The 10,599-nt window shown below is 39.2% G+C and overlaps 1 protein-coding gene across 2 annotated transcripts; it reads left to right on the forward strand.

Moving 5' to 3' along the window:
* The first annotated feature begins 6,254 nt into the window (after window positions 1–6,254).
* On the forward strand, window positions 6,255–7,984 carry LOC121902322. 2 transcript variants are annotated; one of them, XM_042419581.1, is made up of 6 exons: window positions 6,255–6,323; window positions 6,484–6,810; window positions 6,982–7,347; window positions 7,439–7,561; window positions 7,745–7,806; window positions 7,897–7,984. In XM_042419581.1, exons 1-5 carry the CDS (start codon window positions 6,281–6,283, stop codon window positions 7,771–7,773), a joined length of 888 nt encoding a protein of 295 aa, XP_042275515.1. In that variant the 5' UTR covers window positions 6,255–6,280; the 3' UTR covers window positions 7,774–7,806; window positions 7,897–7,984. The 2 variants fall into 2 exon arrangements, with proteins under 2 accessions (XP_042275515.1, XP_042275516.1); XM_042419582.1 differs by lacking the exon at window positions 7,745–7,806 and having other exon boundaries at window positions 7,897–7,981.
* Window positions 7,985–10,599: the final 2,615 nt, after the last annotated feature.

Here is a 10,599-nt window from a genome sequence, read left to right on the forward strand (position 1 = left end):
ACTTTGTGAATGGGTAAAATATTATTTCCTGTGTGCAGTATTTGGTGCTGGAAATGACATATTGTAAATTGTGTATACAGTTGAGGAACTATGTGTCACTTAGGCTTCACTTCCTGTTGACCGTAGACAATACTACATAAGTGAAATATTAATGCATCAATACATTTACCTGATGAAAACTGACATGGATATACATTTTCATGAATATCGGACATTGTATGTAAGAGATAACTATCAGTTTCTGTGTCCACTATGTAGTGCTAGAGAACACCCACTAATTATATGTCATGTTGTTGTATATCATGTGTAGACCACACCATGTAAATTTCATGTAAAATGGATGATATCAGTCACATAAGGTTGACTTACTGTTGTCAGTAGGTGGTGCTATGACTATGATTCAATATTGACATGTAGATGTGTTCAGGTCTGGACTCTTATCAAGCATGAGGATTTTGTGGCAGATTGGACAATGTAAAGTGGAGTTAAAACAACTTCCTGTTTCATATTTTGGGCAAAATTGACTGGCACGCCACACCAAAAATGTTCCATGAAAATTCAAAAGCTTTGCAATTTAGCATCACAAAGTTCTTTAGATGTCACCTACCAAATTTGAAGTCGTTCAGATTAATTCTCTTAGAAGATTTCATTAAAGTACAACCCCTGTAAATGGCTTCACTTTGCAAAAAAATTGCACAGTAAATTCAAATGTCTGACTTCCTGTTGGACTTAGGTTATGGCTTCAAGAGGCTTTTTTTAAAGTCTGGAGATGGTACATCTGCGTACCAAATTTCGGACATGTATGTCAAATTTAAAGGTGGGGGTGTCCTCGAACCATTTTGCCAAACCCAGACCCAAGACCTATATCAGATATCAAGTTTCGCCACTTCTGATGCATGTGCAAAGTTGGTGAGTTTTTGAACAACCCTAGCACCTCAAAAATGCTAAAAGTATTGAGGCACTTTCATGCTCGGGCCCTAATGATATTGATTACAAATCAGTAAAAGACAAGATAGCATAAACAAGTGTCTGACAGAACCTACTGTCAAGACGAACTGGTACAGAAACAAGAAAACTGGACTGGATGGACTGGATGTATGATGAAACAAAGCATCATTAGTACAGATCAACATCAAAGAGGGTGTAATCAATACTGTGATAACAATGTGTTATGTAAGAGGCGTCACTCGAACCTTCTGTGAACCTTGGCTTTATGGGGCTTTGTAAAGAGTTTCAGGTCATTGTTTAAATGTCTGACTTGGAACTTTTCAGTTTTGGTTCACTTTCACCATTCTTATAGCGCCATTTTCAGCTGCAGTTTTCTGCAAAAAAGCACTAAAACGCTGCTGTGTACTACCTGCTCAGCACTAAATGATAAACAGACACAGTTAGCGACTAGCTGGTGAACATAGTGGAGCATTTATCAGCAAAAGAGAATGACAAACTGAGCTAAAAGAGATTGAATATTGGACTTACATTCACCATGTGTCCAGAAACATGAATCCAGATGAATGATAATGTTGCTCTGTAACTGCTGGATGTGTAAATAAGCAACTGGCTAACAAGTTCACCATATTAACTTAAAGTTACTACAGTAACTTTTAACTGGTTATGAAACAGTCTTATGATGCCTCTATATAATAATATAATAATATTATAATACATAATATAGTATAGTATAGTATAGTATAATAAAGAGAGACAAGCCTATTTTAAGAAATCCCCTCATTCTGCTCCAATTTACAGTGCATCAGTCTGTGGTGAGAAAGGAGCAAAACCACATTAAAATACATAAAAATAAATGAATAAACTCATCAGTCAGTTTCCAGAATTAAGATGATATATGCAGGTTTTGACGTTTAACTGTAAATTTCAGGCTAGATGGAGATTTTGTCATGCCTTATGGTTTAGGGGATGGATTTTGATGGGCTGTCAGGGTTTCTATTGTTCATGAAATCGCTCTGAAAGTGATGCCAACGACGCCTTTTAGTCAAGTTTAGTAAAGTAACAGTTGCTTAACACAGCCTCAGACAACTAGCTCAATGTGGTTCCTTTTACCTGTATTTAGTTATACTCTCTATTTTAATATTTATATGTCATATGTAATTGTAAATTAAATTTGCAATAACAGTGGAGGCAAACAGGGACATATTTTCATTTATATTTTTAATCTAGGCTCCACTGGAATATCTCTGCGTGATTTACAGTTCAAAAAAACTCCCTATTTATCTTATAGCGGCTCTTTATGCAGCCCCTCAGTTCAGCCTCTATCAGAGACAGGCCGTTTTAGCTCCTGTCTCTTCAAGGCCCCCCTCAAAGATTTTTGAGGGGGACGTGCACGTGCACGTAAAGCTGCTGTGGCGCACCCTGGTTCCTTTGTTCCTTTGTTTACTTTGGCGGTAAACATTTGTCTGCTCGTATGAGTGTCTGTCATGGCTGAGGGAAAGGACACAGTGCATTTTGGCTGGCTGAACAGGGTAAGTTGGAGGATCTGCTTGGAAGTTTGGCCATGGCTTTGGTTTGAAATATGAATTTGTAGGTTGCTTTGTTATCAGAGAGTTTTAGTGCTAGGACCAAGTCATAGTTTGTGTTGTTAACAGGTGGGCTGGGTGATAGGTGTCGGTCCTTGTCTGCATAGAACTGGTAAAGTCCCTGGTAGGCTGTAGCAGTGTTCCCCTTTTGAGTTTGTTGGGTGATCTTTGTAGTGTTGTGGCCAGCGGGGTTGAAGTGTTGCTTGGGAGCACATCCATGGCTTCTGGAGGGTTGCTAGTTTGCTAGTTGCCCCCCTGACCCATCGGGCTTTAGCACATAAATACCAACCACAAGCTGAATGAAATTAGGGGGGAGCTTAGGTAGGGGAACTTGGTGTTCAGATAGTGGGGAAACTTCAAACCGGCTGGGGCGTAAGCTTCTTAGTGTGAATGGGGAGACTTTGCTGTGTCTTGCTGGGCCTGCATCAGCATAAAGTTTTTTGGTTGGCTGGTTGTAATTGGAGGAATTTGGAGTTGAAATGGCAGAAAGTGAGGCGTTTATTGCTGCTCCGTCCGAGGAGGCCTTGGAGAGGTGCACAAAAGAGCAGTTGCTTAGATTGTTATTCAGTGGTGGTGGGGGTTACATGTCTCAAAATGTCTCAAAGAAAATATTAAAGTGGCTTTGAAATCAAAACTAGTTGAAATGGGGGTTATGACAGCAGACCCAGAGGTGCTTTCTCCAGTTGTCACTACTATACTTGTTCAGATGCAAGGGCTGACTTTTGAGCAACAAAAAGAGCTTCTCTTGATCCAAATGGAACAAGAGAAATGTAAACAAGAGTTGGAAGTTAAAAAGCAAATAGAGGTGTAGATGATTTGCCAGCAGACACAGAGAGCAAGGTTAGAGCTGGAGGGACATCGTCTATCTCTGAGTTAAGACAGCAAGTGGTGCAAGCAGTGAGGATCAGGGTGGGCAAGTGCCAAGGTCTGGTGTGCATCCCTTTGATATTAGTAACTTGCGTTTGTTGCCAAAGTTAAATGAGAGGGACCTAAATGTTTTTTTGTGTTGTTTGAGCATGTTAGTAAGGTGAGGAGCTGGCTTGATGCGGACTGTGTTTTAATGTTCCAGTGTGTTCTCACTGGAAAGGCGCAGAAAGCTTATTCATTCTTGTGCCTAGAAGATAGCTCTAGCTACCACAAAGTAAAATCTACCGTGCTTAAGGCCTATGAGTTTGTGCCAGAGGTGTACCGCCATCGGTTCAAGTCTTGGGAGAAGAGAAATGGTCAAACATATGTTGAATTTGCTAAAGATCTGACAAACCATTTTAAATGCTGGTTGACTGCACTCGAAGTTACTAATTTTAATGACTTGTGTGATTTGGTTATTTTGGAGTAGTTCAAAAATACTACGACCTACATTAACGAGAAAAAGGTCACCACTGCTGCTGAGGCTGCTGCATCAGCAGATGAATATGTGCTGCTCCATAAAAGCAGTTTTAGGAAGCACACTGCTGCACGTGATGACTCTGGATGGAGAGGGAATAACTCCGGTACTACTTCATTCGACCAGATGTGGCCACGGAAAGCTAGTTCATTTAAGTTTGACCATAATTCACGTGGCACCTTGGATAAGAGTAAAAGCTGCAACTACTGTCATGAGACAGGGCATTGGAAGGCTGAGTGTCCTGCTTTACAGACAAAAAATAAGGGAGTAAAACCTAATGTGAAGCCTTCTGTGGCTGCTGCACCTGTTGGTACTGGTCGCACCTCTGAAGTGCCTTCCTCTAATGGTTGTAAGCCTGATGTTTTGGCTGCGCATGCTCCTTTCATTAGAGATGGTTTTGTGTCACTGGTGGAAAATCCTGAGGGACACAGGTGCATATGACTCTTACATAGTGGACTCTGTGTTGCGTTTATCAGCAGAAACTGACACTGGTGATCAGTTGTGGGATGGGTTTAACCATTTTGCCTATGCCCTTGCACAAAATGATCCTTAGCTGTGAGCTTGTGCAGGGTGAGGTGGCTGCGGTGGTACAGCCAGAGTTGCCCATTGAAGGGGTTCACTTTATTTTGAGCAATGGCTTGGCTGGTAGCCGGGTTTGGGCTGAAACTCCTTCATCAACTGTGGTTACACTCTGTCTGGGTGACACTGGGGAGGCCGCAGTTTGATCGGGCATTTATGCTCTGGGTGGATGCCAGCCAGGTGGGAGCAGGTGCCGTCTTGCTGCAGGAGGATGGATGGGGGTGGGGAGGCCAGTAAGCTTCTTTTCCAAAAACTTAAACCGTTACCAGTTTAATTACTCAGTGATAGAGAAGGAACCGTTGGCACTCATTTGGGCTTTGCAGCATTTTGAAGTGTATGTATGAGCAGGTGTAGCACCTCTTGTGGTTTATACGGATTATAATCTTCTGACTTTTTTACAGTCTCTCAGGAGCCCAAACCAGAGACTAATGAGGTGGTCTTGGTTTTTGCAGGCCTATGACCTGGACATTAGACACATTAAAGGAATAGACAACATCATAGCAGATGTGTTGTCACGTGCCCCTTTGCTCTGAGTTCTTGCCCGTGTGACCTCTGAGCCTACTGTAACGCCATTTCTTTCTGCCCTTTTGACTTGCTCTTACAAGTGCCTGTTGTCTTAATCTCCTTCCCAGGTACCGGGGTTGCTGAGGAGGGGTGGGGGAAGCAGCAGGTGGATTCCATTGTGTGCACTGTCAGTTACTGTGTCTGTCTTTGAGGTGCTACAGGAGCTGATTGCAGGAGGCTATCAACCAGATTTGGAGCACCTGAGCCCAGTGCTCCACAGGACATAAAAGGCCCAGCTTCCAGCATGGCTTGCTCTCTCTCTCCCCGCTAGTGAATGTTTTGTTTTGCTTAGCCTTTTGTTTTACTTTTATTACACAACACCCTCCTCCACACCATCCACACCCATCCATGTGAACACTATAGATGCCACTGACTAACACACCTCACATCCTGAAGTTACTTTGCAGTTTATTCACTTACTTACTCTACAATAAATTATTTGGTATTTATTGGCATTTGGTGTCTTTTCCTGTTTTTGGCATGGCCTATGGGCTGGGTTATTACACCTCTTAAATGTTGATCTGTACTAGTGATACTTGGTTTAATCATTCATGTAGGACAACGTTACTAGTTCAACATTTTATTTTTGTGAATCCAGTTTCCTTGTTTCTGTACTAGTTCTTTACAGTGTGTAAATGCATGCGATTGGTTGTCACAGAATCTACATTCAAAGTGCACTTCCTGTCACATTGATCTTACAGTATGTTTGGTATGACACTTGTTTATGGTATCTTGTCTTTTTCTGATTTGTAATCAATATCATCAAATATAATTTCTGATACTAGTTTTTCACAGTTTAACTGATTGTTTCAGTAAAATCCTCACAGGCCACTGCTATTTTCAACCACTGTTGGAAGAGTGTTTAGCTCACTGCAGAGCTGTGCACCTACACGCAGAGTGGGGACAGAAGCTGGACATACCGACCAAAGATGAAAAGCACTACAAGATGAGAGCATTAATAGAAGAGTTCCCAAAATTCATAAAATAAAAACTCTTTGAGATTATAATTAAAATAACTGAGTGGATGGTGAAGAATGAGAGGTGAAATATGCTTCACAAAGACCAGGATAAGATCAGTGTGACAGGAAGTGCACTTTGAATGTAGATTCTGTGTTAACCAATCAAATGCATTTCTCTGTGTGACATTCAGTGTCGTGGCCACATCACATCACCTTTACTCAGTGAAATACCAGAAAGTTTCCTAACAAGAGACAATGTCAAGATGATCGTGTTATGGGTAACACTGCTTGTTCTTCATCAAGGTTGTAAGTATCATCTAATTCTGTGTATTCTCCATACAATTAAGAATTTGCATGCCAACAAGATGTTTGGAGGTTCATATAGCATCTTTTTGCAATATGTATTTTCTACATCATACAATAATTGTTCTTTACAATGTGTATTCTATCATTTCATTTCATTCAGATACGCTGATTCCAGTGATCACGGTTCAACTTGGTGAACCTGCAACTTTGACATGTGCTTTATCTCATGATGAGCTCAGCAGTAAAAAACTCTACTGGTACAAGCAGAGTGCTGGTGATACTCTGAAATTAATTGTGAAACTGTATGGATCTACAACACCTGAGTATGAACCAGATTTTTCTCCCTCAAGATTTGACATACATAGAGATAAGAATTTTAGTAACCTGACCATTTTGAAGACAACCCAAGAAGACGAGGGAATGTACCATTGTGGAGTTGTAGAGTGGACGAATCCTGAATGGAGTGGGACATATTTGTTAGTAAAAGGTAATAATGTGATCTATTTTTTAACTTTAACTTTAAAGTGTCACTAAATTTCTCATTGTCATTACAATATTTAAATTTATATTTGAAATATACTTCAATATTTATATAATATACAATTTTCAAAATGTGTGTGGAGGTCTCTAATTTTTAACGTAGTTTTGCATTGCATAGGAAACACTGAAAGGACATCAAACTATACTGTTGTTCAGTGGCCAACAGCATCTGATCCAGTCCGTCCAGGAGACTCTGTGACTCTCCAGTGTTCAATCCTCTCTGAATACAAGAACAAGACGTGTCCAGGAGTACACAGTGTTTACTGGTTCAGAGCCAGATCAAATGCATCTCATCCAGACCTCATCTACACTGACGGAAGTAGCCGTGATGAATGTAGAAATAAAACTGGCATTCACTCATCTCCAAAGAGCTGTGTCTACAGCTTCTCTAAAAACATCAGCTCCTCTGATGATGGGACTTATTACTGTGCCGTGGCCACATGTGGAGAGATATTATTTGGAAATGGAACTAAACTGGAACTCGGTATGATTTAGTGGTCAATAATGAAAGTAATACTCAAATTATGTTGATAACATCAACATTGATAAGTCTTTCTTGTTGGTTTGTTTTCTAGTGCAAACAACACATTCACTATTTATTGGAATAGTGATATTAACAGTCTGCTTGACCATTTCTGTTGCTGCAAATGTCATCTTCATCTGCAACCGAAGTCTAAGAGTACGTGAACAATATAAAGGTAAGTGTTGTAACAAACTAAATGCTTCTGTTAGATTGAACATTGACTATATTTTATCTGAATAATCAAAGAAAATGTCCACCCTAACAATTTTTATTTTATGACATTATACTCTTACTAAAAAGTCAGATTAAGTTCCTTTATCTATCAAATATTTATTCTTATGATTTCATTCATCTTTAGGAATGGAAAGCACTATTTCAGAAGCTTGACATGACAACTTGCACCAATCGGTACATGATATTGTGAGTGAAAAAACAAAATGTGTTGTTGTTCTATTAAAGACACCGTATATATATCACTTTATTTATATAATCATTTTATTTGCTGCACAGACTGAAGCTGAAGACAAAATGAACTACGCTGCACTGAATTTCTCAGAAAGAAAAGCAACAAGAGGAAGAAAGAAGAAAGAGTTTTCAGGGGACAGTGTGTACTCTCAAGTTAAATGATGATACTGTTGATAATATTGAGCACTTGCATCTGTTTGTGATTGTTTTATTGTGTTTTTTTTTTATCTTGGCTAAATATTAAATATTAACCCTTACTCAAAAAAATCACTTTATTGTTGACACAGCTGGGACTATCATTGTGTATAACATAGTATTGTCACCTTTCTTACACACCATCTTTATCATATCAATATTATCTTCGATTAATTGTATTAACACAAAATTTTGTGTTTGAAAATTGCTCGTCTCAATCTGAAATTACTTACTGCTGCAATAAAAATTCTTAAATGAAATGGCTCAAATGTTTTTCATGTGTAATACTAACTGTGTTTTGAGTCTAAATATCAATTTAAAAATAAGTATCACTAAGGTAAGATATAACAAATACAGCATAATAAATCTGTTTTACAGCCTCCATCTTGAAATTAGTTGTCCCAGCCACAAAATGCTTTGTCTTGTATTTTCCAGTCGTGTAGATCTGGCAATCCTGACAGTACATTATGTTTTTATCAAGGTCAAATACAAGCTCCTTACGACCCGATTGCCATTTGCCATTAAATGTCCTCATTTTATTCTTCACCCCTCCTTTGTTTTCATTTTTATCATCAGCCTTCCTCTTCTGCTAATTTTGTTTTTTTGCCCCATTCAAAAATCTCCACATCTTTAGCTAACTGACCTATGAAACTCATGGATAAATCAACATCAGTGGTACAGTTTGCATACTCATGGTCTTGTGCAGTGGGTTCTACCACACGCTATGTCCAAGCCAATGGTTGTATTACACGCAGGGCTGTTGTGGTAAATAAAAGCTTGGGTAAACCCTATCTTACCATTGTCATGATATTGTGGCCGCAAGGCCTTATGGATGAATAAATGGACCATTTGGTCTCTATCTTAAAAACAAATCTTGATTCTCACACAGTCTATAGTTTTTAAGTCCGTTTATATATTTTGTCATGTCACAAACATTGATCTATATTAAACCTGCACACTATTTTCCCAAATTTTTGTGTGTAAGTGACTAATTGGGACAACAATTTTTGAAACTGGTCCAGTATTGACCGAGAACGCTGCAGCCAGCAGCTGTAATGTGATCCAACGGGGTGATTGCGCCCCGTCAATGCATGTCCACTAAAAGTGATTGTTTTTGTCACTGAGAGGCTCAGATTGTTATTATAAGTGTGACAACATTATGGAAAGGACTATACAGAGAAATAAAACGTTTTTATTTACCCTTTGCTTGATCCAGTCTGTTTGTTATTGTGTCAAATCAAGTCTCACTCAAGGAGAAGTCTTGTTCTGAAATCTTGCAAGAGTTGAGTTGTCGAAATCAACTAAATATTCAGTCATGACGGAGTTGGAGAGAGGAGTGCTGGGAGGAATTTGTTGTGTTGGAGTACAGAAAGCAGAGCTTAGTGTTATCTAAAAGATTTTCAAAGTCATGGCTGAATATTTAGCTGATTTTGATAACAACTCAACTCCAGAAGGGTTCAGAGCTGGTTGAGTCCTGGGCTTTTGACTTGCAGGGAGCATTTCTACATCCATTAATCCTCTAAAACCTACACAGACAAAGAAGCGCCTGGACATATTTTTTTCCCCAACTCTGAGCTTATTCTTTCAGTGAGTATCAAGTATTATACATCATATGATTCAGGGGAACCTACCCTTTCTTTCTGGTGCAGTGTAACGTCACCATCATGCATTACCTTTGTGTGAGAATATCATATTTAGAAAAAAAAGAGAAAAACGCCCAGTGAAAAAACTTGTTTTGTTGAACAACTTTATAGTCAATCAGGGATTTTTTTTCAATGTGACAAGTGCTATTTAGGTGTTTTGGAGCTCCATGTCAAGTTCACTCAAATTCTGAATAATGTAAGAAAAACACCTTTTTGAAGTCTGAGTGGGCCATTTCTAAACCTGCAGAGGTGGCTGCTCAGATCTGAGGTGACCAAGTTCCTCAACATATATAGGGAACATTTCAATATATAATTCAACATACACACACATATATCTGATGTGAGAAACTCTTAACTGCAGAAGTAACCCCTGGCTATAAATCACTGAAGTAGAGTATTATCATGATTCAGAAATAAAAATCTAACATAATATTCAACTACTTAAACAAAGAGTAAAAGCTAAAACTCTCTTCACACACTTCACTCTTCATTCTGTTTGCCAAATAATTTGTGGGTCAAAAACAAAAACAATTAGCTAAAGAAGCTACAATGGAGTACTCTCTTATGTTGTGTTCACACCAAACGCAAAGATAATTTTCACCTTGCGTTACTTGTGCGAGTTTGAATGCAGGAACATTTGTTTTTATCTGCGTAATTCGCGCAAGTTTGGCTGCGGGATAATTTGTGCTTATTTGCCCCTTACAACCAGTGAGCAATGGCAGGCACCGACTAGTCCCCATCTGGACAATGGGAGCCAGCCAGTGATGTTACTGAAGCTCAGCCTGCCTGCCAGCTCAGTCCTCCTGCTAACAACATTCATACTGACAATTATCTGTAAACACAGACACTTATCTGTAAATAGCTCTGGTTAGGTTGAGATGTGAAAGTGAAGATAAATCAGTTTAAAAGT

The sequence above is a fragment of the Thunnus maccoyii genome, chromosome 8 (assembly GCF_910596095.1).
Source record: "Thunnus maccoyii chromosome 8, fThuMac1.1, whole genome shotgun sequence".
Classification (NCBI taxonomy): Eukaryota; Metazoa; Chordata; class Actinopteri; order Scombriformes; family Scombridae; genus Thunnus; species Thunnus maccoyii.